At 38.6% G+C, this 19,598-nt stretch overlaps 2 protein-coding genes and 1 long non-coding RNA gene across 12 annotated transcripts in view; 2 read left to right on the plus strand and 1 right to left on the minus strand.

Moving 5' to 3' along the window:
• Positions 1 to 5,185, plus strand: part of LOC135111666 (synaptotagmin-14-like) — a 58,114-nt gene extending 52,929 nt beyond the window's left edge. For all 5 annotated transcript variants that reach the window (XM_064025214.1, XM_064025216.1, XM_064025215.1 and 2 more), the window contains exon 10: positions 526 to 5,185. In XM_064025214.1, the coding sequence (XP_063881284.1) occupies positions 526 to 723 (198 nt within the window). In that variant the 3' untranslated portion in view covers positions 724 to 5,185. The remainder of the gene's footprint in view (positions 1 to 525) is intronic.
• Positions 5,186 to 9,674: 4,489 nt separating this feature from the next.
• Positions 9,675 to 13,639, minus strand: LOC135111669 (uncharacterized). Its single transcript, XR_010273866.1, has 2 exons — positions 13,351 to 13,639; positions 9,675 to 12,085 (listed from the first exon to the last, which is right to left on the minus strand). It is a non-coding gene; the product is annotated as an uncharacterized LOC135111669 (long non-coding RNA).
• Positions 12,884 to 19,136, plus strand: LOC135111667 (nondiscriminating glutamyl-tRNA synthetase EARS2, mitochondrial-like). 6 transcript variants are annotated; one of them, XM_064025219.1, is made up of 10 exons: positions 13,618 to 13,806; positions 14,017 to 14,099; positions 14,300 to 14,448; positions 14,672 to 15,102; positions 15,525 to 15,739; positions 16,254 to 16,473; positions 16,792 to 16,952; positions 17,450 to 17,631; positions 18,366 to 18,523; positions 18,992 to 19,136. In XM_064025219.1, exons 3-10 carry the CDS (start codon positions 14,313 to 14,315, stop codon positions 19,088 to 19,090), a joined length of 1,602 nt encoding a protein of 533 aa, XP_063881289.1. In that variant the 5' UTR covers positions 13,618 to 13,806; positions 14,017 to 14,099; positions 14,300 to 14,312; the 3' UTR covers positions 19,091 to 19,136. The 6 variants fall into 6 exon arrangements, with proteins under 6 accessions (XP_063881293.1, XP_063881289.1, XP_063881292.1 ...); XM_064025221.1 differs by lacking the exon at positions 13,618 to 13,806 and adding an exon at positions 13,840 to 13,916; XM_064025223.1 differs by lacking the exons at positions 13,618 to 13,806; positions 14,017 to 14,099 and adding an exon at positions 12,884 to 13,215.
• Positions 19,137 to 19,598: the final 462 nt, after the last annotated feature.

The following is a 19,598-nucleotide window of genomic DNA, read 5'->3' on the forward strand; positions in this document are numbered from 1 at the left end:
TCTCAGTGTGTTTCTGAGTTGTCCTTTTCCGAGGCAAATTACAATCCTGTAGGATTTTCTGATCAGCATACCATTAGGAGTGTATGGCATGTGGGTAATGATTAACTGATTTGATTTTGTATTTACTGACTTTACTTTATCTGTCTGTCAATGATTCATCTTTATATGTTTATTTAACCATTATGGATGTGCAGTGTTGCTTCTTTATTTTTTGTTTATCTGTTAATGTATGCCTGTAAAACAAAGATAAAGTGTTTGGGTGATTGAAACAGAGAGGAGTGGAGTGTACAGGGATGAAGTGTATGGACAGAAGTTAAAGCTTTTCTCTTATGAGCAGTTTTATTTAAGTGTTCATATATAGTCCCATGTTCACTAAAAGATTCCAAGGACAAGTGTTAGAGAATATAAATGTAGACTCATGCCATCTTTTTTAATCTTTACCATATGTGTAAATAATGCATGTGTTCTTTATATTCAAAGCATGGTAGTGATAATTGATGTTGTTAATAATATATCTTCCCCCAGGTTGCGCTGTTCCAGCTGCCTGATGTGACACTGATGGCCTCAGTGTACACCAAAAGGAGCATGAAGAGGAAGGACATGATAGGCTGGTTTGCTCTTGGGTTGAACAGTTCTGGAGAGGAAGAACTTACTCATTGGAACCAAATGAGGGACTCTAGAGGGGAGCAGGTGTGTCGCTGGCATGTCCTTCTTGAGTCATAGGTGGCAAGTGGAGTCCTGTTTTGTTTTTCCAGAGGTTTGGTATACGTAATTTACTTGACCAAGGGGGGGGGACAGTGAGGTTGTTTTGACGCTACTTTTTGGCTGCCATTTTTTGTGCTGCCCACAGAGGGGAGTCGAGTGTCCCTTCCTAGGGTCTGGCTTCACTGCCTTGAGTCTCTCCTTCAGTTGTGGTTGTTTGGCCTGTGTATCAGTGGTTCTTGGCTTCTTGAGGTTGTTCTAAAGGCCTGCACTCCTCCCTGGTGTTCAGCTGCACCACTTTGAATCTCTCCTTCTGTTGGTTTGGTCTCAGATTGTAGGTGGTTTTTGGCATCTTTGTGAGATTCAGGTTGGTGATGAACAGGCTGTGGGACTGCAGGCACTGTCTCAGTGTTGCTGTGTCTGGTATCTTGTAGTTCTGCTCAATTTCACATCAAGTGGATCCCTGATGTGAAGAGGAAAGTTCAAGCTCATAAAACATTGCAGAAATATGAGAAATTACAAAAGAAATTACAATACATAAATAGATCATAGCAAGTTGCTGAAGTTTCTGATATATAATATACTTAAAATAATATGTACTTCATAATGAAGCTGATCTTGGATTGTCTTGAGCCCAAACCATAACAATTCAAGGTATGTAAAATATGAAGGTGGAGCTGGTCTCCTTTCAGATGTCGTCCTGTAACTGTACCTCTTGATGTTGTGCTTCACATTCAGTTTTAGCTGTAGGAGAGGGCTCTGCCAACCCTCCCATGACAACGAGTAGGGATGAACATGGACAGGGTGCTGCTTCAATTCTTTTTTGCTCATTCCCTTCCAGTGCTGTGGGTTTGGGGTTTCCTTTGTGCTGCTCTCAGAGTTTGTCTTGGATTCTTAAGGAATGTACACCCAGAAGGAAAGGTATCCACACCTCTGTGACTGACTGAGCTCATGTTGTATCAGCAGGATGACTGCCTCCGACTGTGTCATGCATCTCATCAGCCATGATACGTCCTCAGTGAACACTGCATACATGTGTTGCATTGAGGAGCCACACTCAGCATCTCTTAAACCAGTCAGATCCAGCTGTGAAAGTTGGACTTTTACTTGAGTGTACCCACTTGTACTTTTGTGGAATGGTGTCTTTACTTGGTCAAGGCCACTTTGTTCAATCCTCTTGGAATTTGCTTACTGTTACTGCCAAATCATTGGATGGTCCTTAGAGATGCACTGTCATGCATCATCAGGGCTCTGAATATGTATCATATAAAGTACCATATAACATGATGAAGGGTGTCCATGTCATAGTGGCTGTGGGAGTCCACATGCCCTAGTGATAACTAGACTTCAATGTGCTTGCATCAACTTTACCATTATAGTGTAACAAGCACAGCAGCAGCAGCAGCAGCAGCAGCATCTTGTGTATAGTTTCCCAGTGTGGGCACTTTTGCAACTACAGTTTAATTGTCTCATAGTTACTGGTTACAATAGCTGAAAATGTTACATGTATATGATGGAAAGTAGCCAGTTGTAGGCCAGAATCTCTGCTCTGCATCATCCAGTAGAGGCGACAGCAAGTCCACAAAGTGTTCATTACTCAGTCTGAGAAAGTGGGTCTGGAGAAGCTTGTAATATGCTCTAAGATCTTGCAATACCTGTTGAAGAGAGATTTTGCTGGCATTATTAGCTGTAGTTTTCCTTGTATTAGATTTTCTTTGAGCTTCTATTGTTCTTTAATTTTGAACTAATATTATTGACTTAAAGCAGTTTTGCACTAGACGATCAATGAATCAAAGAAACGACCTCTGAGTGTTCAATTACATGTTAGTAAGAGAAGTGACAATCAGGTCTTTTGTAAAAATGTTTTCATGTGCCAAGATTGGTAAAATAGATTTGCAAAGTCACTGCAACAAAGTAACATGACATATTTCAAATTAGGTCTCCCTGCCATGGCCAGCAGTATAGGCCTCAGGTGCAGAAACATTGGTCTTGTAAGGAAGATGCAGCTCTTCCATCAAAGCTTCACTTTGCCTTGCCACAATGTACTTAAGCCTCAGGCCTCCCAGGTGTTCATGTCTCCTCATCAGTTGTACTGGTTGTGCTGGTGGGACACCTTTACTGGATAGCCTTGCCTTTCAGTACCTTATGAAAATTCTGGACACAGGTCTTGTGATATAAAACTCCATTGTGACATGTAAATTGAACTTCATATTGTCTCTGTTTTCCATTCTATGCTCTGATATAACTCAGATTTGCAGTTTTAATTCTTTTGTAAACTATTATTTGTGCTTATTCTATTGAAAGCAACTTACAGTGATGCATTCCAAAATAACACCTCAGGGAGGACAGGAGACCCTGCAGCACTAGGGGTCACTAATATGGAAGGGTATCTCATGCTGTCCAGACATAAGGGAGCATGCATTTCCTGGTCTCTTTTTGGTTCAGCTTCATATCATTAGAGACTGGAAAGTGATTGGTGAGATATCTTCCTGCATGTAACATTATTTCATTTATGCAGAGAAAGGAAGACTGAAAAAAAATAAAGGTGTAGTTCATTTGCTGCCTTTTAGGATAGAAAACATAAAAGGCATTGTCAGCATGTACAAAATTTTCATTTATAATTAGAGAATATGAAGCAGAGATGAGCTTATGGAACTGAACTGTCATGACCTTAGTGGCAATTTAGGTGTGTTTTGAAGTAGGGATGAAAAAAAATTGTTGATGCAATCATTAAGGTTTATGACTATGAGAAGAAATGTGTTGATGGGTTTAACGCCTTACTGTTTAAAGCCCAGATTATAGGTAAAATGTTAAACAGTCTTGTATAGGTGAATCATCATCAGTTTTGAGTACTAAGGATGATTTGCTGCAGACATGGAGTTACCAGAAGAAACTAGAGTTTTTACTTACTTAAGATGTCTTTTAGTTTTTAGAAAATACACCTTATTTGTTATAGATTTCCACATATTGCAATGATGAAACCTTATGACATTAACCCCAACATTGGTACTGTTTTATATGATTTCTGCTTCCAAAAGGATTTTATTTCAAGCTTGTATAAAAGTAAATTTTAAAGTATTTTAACATATTTGGACTGTATTTTGAAAGAAAGGATTAGGGAAAACCATACATATGTGTGCAGAAGGATAGATTCCTGTGCTCCTGGAGAATCAGTGTGATGTGTTGAGACAAGGCAAGGAATGCTCACAAGCCTCCTGATGTCGGAGATGACGAGACACGTTTGTGGATGGGTGTGGGGGGACCACCGAGGCAGGAGCCGGGACTGCCACACCCTCCTGACTCTGTGTACTTGTGAGAAAGTCTTTTGTGCTTGTTACTTTAAAAAGTGTACATTTCTAGTGTTAATTTATTTTTGTACTGACATTTCAATATAAGTCTGTACATATATCAATTTATCGTCATTTTGCAACACATTCACTGAATATGTTGGAGGATCTAGATAGAACAGACTTACGCTCTATATCAGAGGCATATACATATACATATACATATATATATATATATTATACATATAAATATACATCGTGTATGTACATACTGACTGCTGTTCACATTTCTCTCCCTTGCTCCCATCGCCAGTACGCTTATTTGACACCCAGCACCAACTCTTGCTATTATCTGTAGACCTTGGCTGGCCTTGGCTCTAGACTGGCCACCATATGAAGCAAACAGCTGTAAGGCAACACTACTCTTCTGTCACTTGTAACTCAAGGTCAAAGTAAAAATGTTTGATATTTTACATGTGAAACTGATGATATTTTTACTCCATTCTTGTCATTGGATGTAAGTTGAAAATCTCACTACTTTGTATATGTACTAGTAGATATGCCACAGTGTATGAAAGGCCTATCAATTTCTAAGGTTGAGGAGCCAAGGTCCCCAGGTAATGAGATAGCCTGGTGCTGGGACTATGAAAGTGATGCCATACTGTTTGAGCTGTTATTAAAAGCACATCTCGTGGGCCATGTGCCCGTGTGCCCGTGTTTGTAATGTATCTTGAATGGTTGGTACCCTAGAAACTAGATGTCGTGATACTTGAATAGCTTGATAGCAACATTCAATGCAACTACTGATAAAATAAACTGGCGTATTTGTGTTGGGAGTGATCCAGTCTGTGATCTTCACGCTCATACTCTGGCATCCAGGCTTTACTAATGCGATGGAGACTACTGAGTGTAGGGAAGAAACTTTTGTTTTGATGTCGACAAGTTGGATGTTTACATGAGGTTATGTACTCATATGTTTATGTGTAATTTATTGTTTTAAAAAAGGGTATAAGAAGAGTATTAATATTGGTGTCGTATATTTGAAGAGGTTGTTGGTGCATGCTGCAGTATGTTTTATTTGATTTTTCAAAGTTACATGGCCTGAAGTACTATGGCTGTTTGCTGGTTGGTTTTCACACACGTGGTCATTTCAAGAATTTTTATCATTGTTACAATATATTTACTCAGAAAGTTTATTGAGAATTTTTATAGTCCAACATCTTGTGGTGATTTGAGTTACCAATCCATTTATTCATATCAAAGAAAATTTCATTATTTTTTCCAGTTCCTTGTGATGCATGTGTCTGTGCAATGCCTTATGACCCTGAACACTTCACACTGCACATGGATTGGTTCATTTTCTCACCACATGGGTGTCAGATTTCCAGGAACATTTTTATTTTTGGAGTGTTGAAAATAATGTTGAATTTGTATATACAGTACATTTAATTTTGGAAATCATAAATTGGTTGGCTGGTCGTCTGTGGTTATCTATATTTTTGTAAAAGTGTTGTGTGAACTGCTGATTACTGGCAGAGGAAATTAAAGCATTTCAATGTTGTTGCTTTAGTCATAGTGTATTAATTAGTTTGTTGGAAATATATATTATATATTATTGTAGGAAACAGCAGCAGCAGCAGCAGCAGCAGCAGTAACAGCATGAATGGATTGGGTGATTTTGTTTGGAAAGACTTGGCCTCTTTGTGGCCTGAGGCATTGGCATTGGTGGCATGTGTCTGTGGTTCATGACATGCTGCTTCATGGCACCAGTGTGGTAGATGCTGGTCACCATGGAGATTGCTTCAGCATTAATTTGCTTCATGATGAAAGAAGGTTAAAAGTATGTGTTTAATTACAAAATTATGGCTTGACAGTAGTACTTTCTGTGAATCTATCTTTAATGTAGAATTTTCTCAAAAAAATTCAAAGGTGATAATTCTTACTCATTTCATAGAATGAATACTTTGCATCAACCAAGAATGTTGGCATGGGGCATGCCCAAGTGATTCTGACTCACTGGGATGAGATACACTGTAACATAAATTTTTAGGTAATGCAGTACATTTGAATGAAAAGCCTCAGTCTGATCAGCCAGCCTCTTGCTTTAGTCTCTCACAGTGGGGTCGCCTTGTGGTGGCTGCCATTCTTACTGGACATGAAGGTTTTAGCGTTGGTCTCAGAAAAGTCTGTGGTGGAGTTTTCTTGTGAGTTGTAGTTGTGGTTGGGTCAGCTCCCAGATTGTGATGGCACAGCAACAGACCGTGAGAAACACCTTGCACAAAGCTCTGTGGCTGACCTCTGCACCCTCAAGGTAGCAAAAGAGAAAACTCCTTGCCTCTTCAATGGATATTGGGCAAATTTTTTTGAAAAACGTCATAATATGAATTTTTAAAAAAATAAATAAAACCCAACAATTAGGAACTTCTTTTAAGTGATGTTTTTAACAAGATACTGGGAATTTCTGGAGGAATATTATTACTTTCTATGTTTGATGATGAAGTGAGGTCTTCACCTAGCATAATGTTCCCAGACTTATGGTGTTACAGCCTTGGGTTGCCTCAAGGCCTGACGTGTGCATTGTCACAGTTACCACATTTTCTCTCTATTTCTGAGGGTACTTTGGTCAGCTGTTTGAATCCCTCCTTCACTGTGACTAGATGACCTGTATATGTGTATTGTTGTCTGTGTTTGTGCTTGTCTGTTAGTAGATTGGAATGTCGGAAAACAGTGTTACCCATTTGCGGGTCTTGCTTTTAAGCGCCTTGAGGTTTCTCCTGTTTCAGGAGCATATTATATGCCTTTGGGCGCCTTGTGAATATTTAGGGTGCCAAATGTTTACTTCAGGTACCTGGATCAAGCTTGAACAAGGACCACATCATCAGAGTAACATTCTCTACTTGCAATTTCACAGTGCATCCTTTTCCCTTATTTATTTATTTTTTATTTTTTTTTTCAAAATCTGCCACATTATCCTCCCTATTCAAAATTATACAAAATTTTTTTTTTATTTTCTACAGTTTCTCTGTGCTTGGGTTTTGAGTGCAGGTGTATTAATAACTGCATCAGTGACATGAAAATGGTTTAGTAGCATTGATCTATAGTGTAATACTTCATCTGTGCATTTTCATTACTGTGATGTAGTGCTCCCAGTGATAACAATGTGCAGTCTTCATCCCTGAGGTCTTGAGGAACAGACCTGTGGGTGTACAGAATGCATTTCAGTTTTCTCAGGTACTGCATGCTGGCAGACTTGGGAATAGTTGATGCTCTTCTCATAACTGGTCTATTTGATCATGTTTTGCCGCAGTTACCAAGTTCATTGACCATGAATTGACATACATAAATGCTCTGATTGTGTAATGTGTCAGTTAGCTTACATTTGGGTTTGTATTTTCACAGTAAAGCATAATAATGATATTCATATTAACTTCATAAATGCATTGGTTTAAATGTGACCATAAATATGTAGAATTAATGAGTGCTTATCTGTGGACATTGATAATATATGCAGATCTGTATGAATGTGTGAGGAAATATGGATGAAGTTGTGTGAATGCTGGCAGATAGTATAAAAGCTTACAAATATGGGCTACTGCAGGTTGAGATAGTGTGTGTGTGTGTGTGTGTGTGTGTTTGCAGACATGAATATGTTCCTACCTATTTGGATGTGTAAAGTGGTGAATATATGAAAATTGTGTATCTAATCATATGCCCCTCAATATACACAGCACACCATTCACTTCATGATCAACTAAATTCATACAGTAAACAATTCCCATATCACTAAATGTCAAGGTAACCATTGGAGTTATAAAGAATTAATTCGTGAAAGAGTTACTCATTTTCTTATGTTCATTGAATTGGTTATAAACTTATATTTTTATATAAATTCTATGTATTGTTTTCCTCATCACGAAACATTTGAGTCGGTGAGTACCAAGCATAATACAGTGGGATTGAGGGACCATCAGTCTGGACGGCTCGGTACCACACTCAAAATTCGTAGGCAAAAGTAACATTACTGATAATCATGCCACTGACTGAATGTAGATAATTAATCCTGGCACTTAACATTGTTAGTTGACCTCCACAACAAGGTAGAATAGTACTTGCACTTTTACTATGGTTACTATTTGGTTTTAAGCAAGATATAACTGGCTGTTCTTGAGTAGAGTTAGCTGAATACACTGTAGTGACAAAACTGGAGTAGCTACTTAACCTGGTCATTAGATCATGCTGAATCATGAGCCGTATATGCAGAATTATATGAATTATTTTTTCCCTAGTGGCACACCCATCATAATTTAGTTTAGTGGAATGAAGCACCTGCTTGGTAAATCCAGGTACAGTGCTTACTGATTCCAGAGATCTCAAAATTGCCAGTTGTATATCCATGGTGGTGGTAAATCAATGTCAGGACATTTTCTCCCATTATTACTCAGTAGGGAAAGCTCGCTGAAGGCACTTACACACAAACCTATATTCCTAACAATGCTGCACTTCAGTCAACATTTCAATAAAAGAAATTTCATTTCAGCAGACAAACTTTGCTCTGATCAAAGACAATTATGGGTCATTGCTTGAGGTGGTGGGTGAAACACAGTCGTCTTGTCAGGAATACACTTGTGTGGCAGCGCCTTGGAATCAGTGCACTGGTGCATTGCTCCAGATGCTGACTCTGCATTTCTCAGGACACTGATTCTGTGAGTTCCATAAATGTTGTTCATTGATAACCTTTCTGTGAACTGGAACTTGAGCATGGTGTGACTTGAGTGGCTTTTAGGTGACTCAGGAGTTAATATAATTGGCTTTGTGATATATACTTGTGTCCCAGTACATGATATGATAGTTCTTGTATGGTAAATTTACCTTTTTTGTCCTCCCCAGAATACATAATATATATTATGAAATTGTTAAAAGTTTGTACACTTTAAAAACTAGAAAATGTTGTTAACAGTTTTATATTACACTATTTTTTAAGATTTCAAGGATAGCACAAATGTAAAATGTGATTAAAGCAGTTAAGTAAAATGCTAGTCATCTGGGTAAGACTGACTGACTGCATCAACATACCGTAACGGCGGCTTGGCAAGGCGAGCGTGGTGTTCATGCAGGCTGCTCCGTAAGATACAGAAAATGTGACTCCTGCATTTTGGACATCATGACCTTAGATGATAATTATTTTAGAGCAAAAAAAAGTTAAATATGTGGTTTGTCATGAATATTTCTTGTAATTAGATTACATATATACAATGACTGTCAAAATTACTAAACATGAGTGTGTTTTATGAAGAAACTTTTTTAGACATGTCAAGGAAAGTTGTGTCTGTCAGAGAGATGAACAGTTGTATATCATAACAGAAAAGTTTATTAGCTTAATAATGTGACTCAGTGGCATGTGTCATGTGTTGTCTGATACACACTCATGAAGCTTCAATGAACCTTGTGTGCTGGCTTGACAGTTATTGACTGTTAAACCTTTGGAAGCAAGTAAGGCAAGCAAGAAACAGCATCACCTGCTGCAGTGGTTGTCACTAAATATCACGAGAATTTTTAAGCAAAAATTTTCATCATTATTGTTTTTTCTGCAAGTCCTCATGTATAGTGAAACTTACAGGTTGTGAAAATATTAAGTCTTCTGTGTGAAAAAACAACAACAATTTTTCTTATATTAAAACAGTCATCTTCTGTTTTAAAGTTATTATTCTCCAACACAACATTTGGTTGAATAAATACTTTCTTAAAACTGCTGGACAATACATAGATGAACATTACTTGTGTACATACTGATCTGTATATAATTCTTGCATTCATAACAGTGTTTTCTCCTCCTATATTTTTTCCAGTGTACTGACACAGTAACATTACTATTCATAATGTATGGTGTGTGCAGAGATAATGTAAGGTTTAATTGGACCATCATCTTCCTTTACTTCCCAGCCCATCATCATTTAGCCTATAATAGTTTATGAACACAACCTTCATTCATGTGTTGTTATGAATCTGAATCAACTTTTGTCTCATATTTATAGCCATCATAAAGTTAGGATTATTAGTTTTCACACATGAGTATTTTGGTGGCTAGAAACTGAGGTGTGATGAGAACATTCCATAACAAGCACTTCATTTATTATAATAGTACATAATGGAACTTTTTAGGATCATTCATATTATTTTTGCCGTGCATATTTATATAGACAATCTTCCCTATTTCATAATATAATCTTGTAAAATTTATTTAGTGTACAATTCCTTATTGTTGATTTTTTTTTTTTTTTTTTTTTTTTTTTTTTTTTTTTTTTTTGTCATAAGTGGTACCAACAATTGAAATTCAGACTAAACTTTTTGGTGTGCACTGTACCAGGTAGGGAGGAGGTGCCCATTGAAGGCAGTGGAGGGATGAGCTGAGAGGTGACCCCCCCCATGCCTCAGACAGGACATGTGGTGATTCTTTCAGCCTCAGGTGTGGCAGGAGGAGTCACCACAAGCCACTCAGTGCCCCAAGAACTCTGCTCAGCAGCACTGGGGTGTTCTGTGTCTCACATACAGGTAAAAGCTAATGAAAGTAATGGGCATTTCTAAACCTATCATTTCTAAGATGATTAATTTTTTTGGATAATTGCTGAATCTTGCATTTTTAACCAAATGAATAATAAAAATACCACTAATACTTTGACTTTGGTATCCATTTGTTTAATGTACATGAGAGTCAATTAGGCATGTTGTACAGTGCTCAGTTTGCAGCCTAAACATTGTAAGTTTGATCCTGGCTTACATAAGTTTCTTGGTGGAAGATGCAGAGCTCTTTTCATAAATCATACCTACTTGATACAATATGACCTTGTTGTGTGCCCTTACTTAATTACATACAAATATTATGCACATGAAAGTGAATGACAGGTCATATGAAAATAAAGATTGCTGTGTTAACCTCCAACCGAGTGTAGGCCGTCTCTCTGTTGCAAATCTACTGGAACTTGAGATGGATCCAACATTCTCTGTTATTCAGTATGGACTACATTTTACAAAGCTGGACCAGTAGAATTAGAAAAAAAAAAAAAAAATTCATCCTGATTTACATACAATAATTCACAGTTCATTAGCAGAGGGTTGATTTTTTCTATAATTTTCACATACTGAAGCACACCAGGGTTATTAAGGATTCTTATTTATAGGAAGACTGAAAGGTCTGATGTTACAAGCTAAATTTTATTCTTGATAATGAAATGTCTAGACAACAATATCTAATTCATTCATTAAGATTCCTAAGTTGGTTGGAGATGCACACTGGTATTGTAAATGCATTGTTGCCATCAAGAAGACTGTATGTAATCACGCCAACCTTCTTGCATTCACATTTTTATTACTTTATTTTCAAAAACATATTTATATCTTTCCAGATTAAAAGCAACATCAGTTGATATGTAACAGATCAGGAATAAAAGAAAATATAATGAATGACTCCAGAATAAAGGAATGAGAACTGTGAAATAAGGATATGATCTGCAAGTCACTTTCACACACCGCTCACACAGGCACAGGCAAAGAGGTGAGTCAGATCCACACATCCCTCACCAAACACAACACATCTTTACACCAACTACAATGGCTTAGAAAATAAGTACAAAATTTATTAAAAATAACAACTTGTCTATCATTATAAAAACTCAGATTTACCAGACTTATTAATGGTAATAATGGCTAACAAAGCAAAGAGGAGCTCAATGCCTTCAAATGTAAGGGCAAAGGACACCAGGATCACCTCCAACCTCAGCACATATGTCTGCCACAGCAGCAGGTAGAGGAGGGCAAGCACAGAGGGAGCTGTAAAGATTACTGAGAGTGCTATGGATATGAGGGCCTCTGTGAGATTGCCTTTCTTACCCATGAAAATCCTGACCCACTCAATGGCACCCAGAAATGCAAGCAAGAAAACTTCAGCAACAATGTTTCCGGGAGGGTATGGAAGGACTGACATCTTGAAAAAGAGGAGCAGAGTCTCCACAAGGATGAAGGCAGCCATGTACCAGCCATTGAGGTACAGCAGGATCTGATAGGGCAGGCTGGATCGGCTTGGTGCTGGCAGCATCTTGTCTCTGGGGGTAAGATAAATACCTCAACTCTTCTGTTCCTTGAAGAGTTGCCTTGGCTTGGAGCTGTAGCATTTTATGAAATTTGGTGTTGCTGATTCTGTGATAATTTTTCGTAGCAAGATTATCTGCATTTTCTTCAATAACTTAATTCCTTGAGTACTTGGTTCTGAATCACATACTTAGACAAATAAAGGCATGCAGAGCTGGGGGCATTAGAAGGTAAAATTCTACACAATAGTACTGATGCTGTACTCTGAATGTCAGCCTCAGCATTTTACATGTACGTAACAAGTCTGCATAGGATATTATGTTTTAACCTGGCTGGATTGTTAGTAAAAGCCTCTTATTGTTACACAACCAAGGGAATGACATGGCAGTTAGCATGATTTTTATAGGATTCAGGGGAGCGAATCCTCCTCTATATTTGTTGTGTTACATAGTTTACACTTTCTTTCCCAACAGATCTCTAAATCTAATGTGATTTAGGAAAGAGGAAAAATACATTGCAGTCCTCCAAATAAAAATATGGATAATTATGACAACTTAGGCCAACTAATTTCTGCAAACTAACCATCTGTATTTGGACAAAATATGTCTCTTTTTCAATTTGTGTCCTACACAATGAAAGAATCTACAGTTAAGTTAATGAACGGAATTAATTTAAACCTAACCAAACTTAAAGTAGCATTGGGATGAAAACGAATGTTTCAGTATTATTTCAAATGCGGGTAAATTTATAGTTTAAGCCAATGTCCCCAATCTCTACCCACGGCCCCCCAATCCCTCAAGCAAGCTTGGGGGCCTGTGGGAAACCTAACCTAACCTAACCTGCCCGCGCAGCTTATGGGTACTTATAGAGACTTCCTATTGGTGCAACTCGTGGTGTTAAGTGGTGGTAGCACGTGATTGGCCCGAGGAATTATAGACACAGTGATCCTATCCAGCAGCTACCCACAATTCAAAGCATTAAACAACTGAAGTTCAGGCAACAATACACCATTTATGTTTACCTGTGGACTTAGAAAAAGTTGAGAGCGCTGTGCATTCCCAGGCCTATTGTGGCGTTATTATTAATTTCCGACAAGTAGTGTAATCATTAGAAATGATGTGAATAGTGAGAAGAACAAAATGAGGTAGGTTATTACCACGTAGTGTGTAATGGCTTAAACTATAAAACCCAAATGCGTTACCGTATAGTCACGTATGACGCCGTTGTTCTTACCCTCAATGATACCCAGTCAATGCACCACAATGCCACACCTGCTCACCTCTAGTTGGGTCTCCTGGGCCTGGGGTTGTAGCCAATGCGCTCCTCGATCACCTCCTTCCTCGTCTTCTGTGGGTCCACCTCCACCTTGTCGCTCGTCCTCTTCGCCTCGGCCTCGCCCTTCAGCTTGTTGGTCAGCTCCTGCAGGTCTTCAAGCTTCAATTCTATCTTGGTGGGGTTCCGTCTTAGCATTATTGCAGGGACGCCGAGCGAGTGTTTACATGAGGCTTTGTTTACAGCACGGTTTGTTTACACCGTCACCTGCCTCAGCCCAGCCTCAGCCTCACCATCGGCGCCGCCTCTCTGCTCATGTAACCCAGGCGTGTCATGATAATACGTAAAGTCAATGCACAAGAAACCTCAGAGATATTCCAAGATATTTTACAGTGCGAAATACTTTTGAAAACATCGTCTATAGAGAGAACTGATTATTTCCGCGGCATTTCACATGTGAGAGGTGAGTGTGCACGGTTGCCTTACTTTTTTGTGCCGCACTTGCAAGATTTTTCAACTCAGAAGTGCCACAACTCGCGCCCACCCAGCACTCACAAGATCTGCTAATCTCCTGTCAGCACATAAACTTAAGTAAACTATTGAGTGTTATTAGGTTGATTCACATTATTGGTAATAGTGCAATGTAATAGAACATCCCTCTCTTCTCCCCCAGAGTTTGGGTGAGTGGTGAAAAAGTGGTCAGTTTGGACAGGAGGAGTCAAGAGGAGTCATAGGCATAGTACTCAACTAAAATGTGTGAGGGAACAGTTTGATCTAGTTAATTAATCTGACTTAATTATACTATCCTAGCATGACCTAATTCAGCTACCTTATAATTTTATATGTAATGATTTTTAAACTGTTAATGTAATACCTTCCCAGTTGTTAATGGTTCTCTTGATTACCATAAGACAGAACTTGCATGTACCTGCAAACATCCTTCCATCTTATTTCAGAATATAATTGAGGATGCTGCACCGGGCTTTACTGAGACAAGTCACTGCCCACTGCTGCTCTTCTCACAGCAGGCAGTGCATAAGATCCTTCAGAGTGTCATCATGTTGCCTCGATGATGTGCGTGTCAGGTTTGCTCCAAGCCCAACAGGTAAGAGGGAGCTGATGTGAGGAGGGATTTGTTCTGTACCTGCTGTGAATCCACAAATGAAAGTGCTATCTCAAATGTTTGATAGAATGATCCTCAAAGGATAATGATATGCAGTCATAAATTATACTTTCAAGCAGTAATATTTATGTTATTATTATTGAGATGTAAACATATAATGTTGTAATTATTGCTGTGTAATTTCTATCAACTGCCACCATTCCAGGATACCTTCACCTGGGAGGCTTACGGACAGCACTCTACAACTTTCTGTTTGCTAAAGCTAACAATGGAAAGTTTATTTTGCGTATTGAAGACACAGACCAGAGTCGTCTGGTCCCTCAGGCCAGTGAGAGACTTGAAGAAATGTTGGTTTGGGCAAAAATACCACCTGATGAATCTCCTGAAGTAGGTGGACCTGTGGGACCGTACATGCAGTCCCAGCGCCTTCCTCTCTATCAGGAGTATGTTAAGAAACTCCTGGAAAATGGCACTGCATACAAGTGTTATTGTTCCAGCAGGAGGCTGAACTGGCTGCGTAATGATGCCATAAGAAGAAATGAAGTTCCCAGATATGACAACAGATGTCGCCACCTCTCTCAGAACCAAATTAAGGAACAGGAATTGAAAGGCACTGAGTCATGCATAAGATTCAAGGTAATGGATGTGTTGTGGTCCATCAGATTCACATTTTGAAGACATCAGATTCCAAACTTTTTGTTCACATTTCAAAATATGGGTTTTCAGCTTACATCCATATTTTCTTAAACAGTTTTAGTTTTGCATTATATGGATGACATAGTTCTCATGTTTTACCATGTCCATAATACCATGAAGAATTGCTGTGTCTCCAGGAAAGACACATATATGCTTCAGTATATATGTATGAAAATTATTAGTATTTTAAGAATATATGCATGTTTCTAAAGCATAAAACTATTTGTTTTCCACATTTCAAATAGTACTAAGAAAGAAATGATTTCATAGAGAGTATAGAGAAAAGTTGCAGTGGTTTAAAAATACACAATCATTACTGAGCTATGTAAATGTATATGTATGAGTTTTCTCCTGTGGTACAGCTTGGTGCAGTGAAGGAGCCAGTTGAAGACCTCATCTACGGGTCTCTGGCAAACACTGTGGCGGAGCAGGAGGGGGACCCAGTCATCATGAAGGCTGACGGCTTCCCCACCTACCACTTTGCCAATGTAGTGGATGACCACCTCATGGGCATTACCCATGTCCTCAGGGGAGTGGAGTGGCAGGTGTCCACACCCAAACACCTCCAACTATACAGGTGTGTGGATGCAGATGTAGAATGTTCTTCTCATTCTCTTTTATGAAGTGTGATCTAAAAGTCCCAGAATTGCACCTGTAAATAGAAAAAAAACTTACCTGATTTTAGTTTTATTGCTTTCTCTTTTTCATAGATAGTCTTTTGATTGCATCTCTTATAATCCACACATATAATATGTTTGTGTTGTGGTACTTTATTGCTTACCTGATGAATGTGAGTGTAGTAGAAAAGACAATGACTTGGTATTGGCAAAGGTGCAGATTGAAGATTAAGATGTCTATCATTATTATCATCACTTGATTTATTATTTTAATTTTCCCTTACAAAGGTGGATGACTTATGGCCACTTTTTTGCAGTCATACATGACCTCTTCTCTGATATTCATCCTCATCTCAAGACTTTCCTTGCTCCTCCCACTGGACTCTTTCCAACTACTTCCAACTCTGATGTTCTTCATTCTGATGCATATTATATAGTACCTGTTTACTTCAACCTAGATATTGTTTGCTACAGAGCATTTGGCTGGAACCCTCCTGTTATTGGTCACCTCCCCCTCATCCTGAATCGGGATGGCAGCAAGCTGTCCAAGAGACAAGGAGACGTCCACATTGAGCATTACCGTGCCCAGGGATATGCTGCTGAGGCCATCCTTAATTTTGTGACAGACATTGGCGGAGGCTTTGAGGGCAGGGACAGCAGGCATCTCCTCTCAGTGGAAGAATTAATAGAAAAGGTGAGGGAATTTACAATGCTTGGATTGTGTACTTTGTATTATTGTATTGACTAGTGGGAGGGGTCAGAAGATAACAAGATTAAGATATGTCATTCAGTTATGTATTTTTTATTATTATGTTAATTGATGGAAGCGTCAAAAGCTAGAATGTACTGGCATATTTTGTCTGTCATTAGAATAGCTGATGGAAAAAAGTGAGGGAGTGTACCATGCTTAAGCTATGCAGTATTTGTAACTTCAGGTGCATGTAGTTGTGATATTTTCTGAATAGACAACCGAAGCACACTCCAGTTGCAATAACAAAAATGTTCCTTTCAGTTTGATGTTTCCCGCATCACCAAAAATTCTTGCCGTCTGGACATGGAGAAGTTGTATCATTATAATCAGCTGAGTCTTCACAAGTGCCTAGAAGATCCCTCAGAACTGAAGGTGCTGCTTGCCCAACTCAGAGACCTTCTCAGGAAGACTTACAGTGAGAGGTATCCTTCTCTCCTCATGCTCTTGTTACTCCTCCATCATGCTCTGTACTGTCATGCTGAAAAGTGCAAGAAGTATTTGAAATGTTCAGTGTATTTTGGGGAAATATTGGAATACTTGAATGTTTTTCTTATAGTAATATGATTATTGATATTGAGAGGTCCATTTATTGTACTAGAACTAGAGGGTAACCTGTAATTTCATGCATTCATTGATAGATTTACACATACTCATCCCTTCTTACTTGAGGAAGATGTCAGCCAGGCAAACAGATTTGATTTAATCTCTCTCTCTCTCTCTCTCTCTCTCTCTCTCTCTCTCTCTCTCTCTCTCTCTCTCTCTCTCTCTCTCTCTCTCTCTCTCTCTCTCTCTCTCTCTCTCTCTCTCTCTCTCTCTCTCTCTCTCTCTCTCTCTCTCTCTCTCTCTCTCTCTCTCTCTCTCTCTCTCTCTCTCTCTCTCTCTCTCTCTCTCTCTCTCTCTCTCTCTCTCTCTCTCTCAGGCTATGGAGCAGCACTGCCCAAGAGAGGGTGTTGAGCACAGACTACCTCACACAGGTGCTGGAGTGGAGCAAGGTCAGGATCACTTGCCTCCAGGACTTGCTGCATCCAGACTTCTCCTATGTATGGGTGGTTCCTGACCAGCTGCCAGTCAGTGGTCTCCCTGCAATGCCTTGTTCTCATGGTAAGCCAAGCTGATCCAGTGACTTTTTGTTGTTTGAAGTATTTGTCAAGCTAATGCTTTGTTATCTATATAGGTTGCCATCTGAGTAAGACAACAGCAAAAGGGATTAAATTCAGTGGAAAATATGTAATTAAATTTTTTGATAACTTGTTCCTTTGAATCATTCTCTATCATTCTTTGTATTTTCTCACATTGCTAGACAACTCCAGTAGTCTGGCCTGACCAACAAATTGTGATAGTTTCCACACATTTTATTTACTGTCAGTTTTTATGTAACACATGAAACTCTCATCGGACTCTTAATTTCCTTGATATTTATTCTCATGTTTCACCTTAAAGTTGAACCCCATGCCTCACAGGTTCATAAAACAATTGTCAGTGTAATTCCCCTAAGTGTTCTTTTTTTATTTTTTGTTGTCAAGACATAGCTTACATGAAAAAATATTATATGGTACACTATTATATTTTTCATAAAATTGGATGTAACCAGTTAGTGTGCTCAACATATACCACTTGAAAACTAATAAAGATACCTAGTGCATGTAGATCTTTTAGGGATGTATTTCAATGCCACTTGAAAATCCAAAAAAATTGCCATTGTCTGATTGAAGTGATGTCTGCAGGTGTTTCATTATTATTATTTTATTTATTTATTTATTATTATTTTTTTATTATTTATTTATTTTATTACTTATTTATTTATTTATTTTTTTTTTTTGGGGGGGTGCCCTCAGTGACGGTGCTGAGGAGAGTGGAGGATCTCATTGCCTCCAGCACAGATTCCTTCACAAAAGAGAACATTGCCAGGCTGGTGAAAAATGTTGGAAAAGAATACAAGTTGAAAACCCCAGCCATCATGAAGTTAATGAGGATGTCAGTCAGTGGCCTTACGGTGAGTTGACAAGTATTCCAGTAACCATATTGAGTACCTGGGTTAGTGTCATAAGCAAAGCGCTGTAGTCTGTCACAGTGTAGAGCATTAGTACTTGTGTGGCGAGTGAGTGGAAGTGTAACACCCTTCAATTTTATCTACCTTTGTTATGTGAGTGACTTCTCTCTTTTTGTGATGTCCATTCTTCAAAATTCCCGCGGGTGTAGCCTTTGCCGGAGAGTTGCCACTTGATTCTGTTCTTATCCTCACTCTCTCTCTCTCTCTCTCTCTCTCTCTCTCTCTCTCTCTCTCTCTCTCTCTCTCTCTCTCTCTCTCTCTCTCTCATATTACCTGGCCATCAAGGGAGTATTTATATTGTGAAACAGCAAAAGTGTCAATGAGCTACCTTGTGTAGGTCAGCTGGTGTTCTGCAGTTACCGTTTCTTTTTTTTGTGTTCTCATGTTTCTACCTTCTCTTCCGTGATGCAGGAGGGGCCGCCCGTCGGGGAGATGCTGGCCGTACTAGGCAAAGAGGCCGCCTTGGAGCGCATCCGGCACGCTGTGTGGCTTATACAGAGCAATAATTAGCATGTATGTAATGTTGTAACTCAATGAATGTTTATATTTCCTACAATGGTGCTTTAGTCTTGTGTCCTTATCATCAGCCAGAGTTTTTGGTGTATGTAATATTGTAACGATTATTTATTTATTTTTTTTTTATTTCCCACAAAGGCTGTGAAAGATGCCCCCGGTCTCATTATTCATCAGTCACGGCGAGTAAGTAGAAAAAATTATCACCACAGTATGAACTATGAGAGCTCGTGTCCCGTTAGTGTTTTATATATATATATATATATATATATATATATATATATATATATATATATATATATATATATATATATATATATATATATATATATATATATATATATATATATATATATATATATATATATATATATATATATATATATATATAGGGTTGCCATACGTCCGGACATATTCAGAAATCAGATAACGAAATCTGCGTCCGGGGGGATTTTTGAAAATCCCTCAAATGTCCGGAATTTCACCTGCCATCATTACTAACTGT

Source organism: Scylla paramamosain, chromosome 22 (assembly GCF_035594125.1).
Source record: "Scylla paramamosain isolate STU-SP2022 chromosome 22, ASM3559412v1, whole genome shotgun sequence".
Taxonomy (NCBI): domain Eukaryota; kingdom Metazoa; phylum Arthropoda; class Malacostraca; order Decapoda; family Portunidae; genus Scylla; species Scylla paramamosain.

Excerpts from the sequence above, each read along its gene's own strand:
- LOC135111667 (XM_064025223.1), top strand. The coding sequence starts at position 14,313 with ATGCTGCACCGGGCTTTACTGAGACAAGTCACTGCCCACTGCTGCTCT. Across the intron at positions 14,449-14,671 it reads GTTTGCTCCAAGCCCAACAG|GATACCTTCACCTGGGAGGC; the intron begins GTAAGAGGGAGC and ends CCACCATTCCAG. Across the intron at positions 17,632-18,365 it reads TGCAATGCCTTGTTCTCATG|TGACGGTGCTGAGGAGAGTG; the intron begins GTAAGCCAAGCT and ends GGGTGCCCTCAG.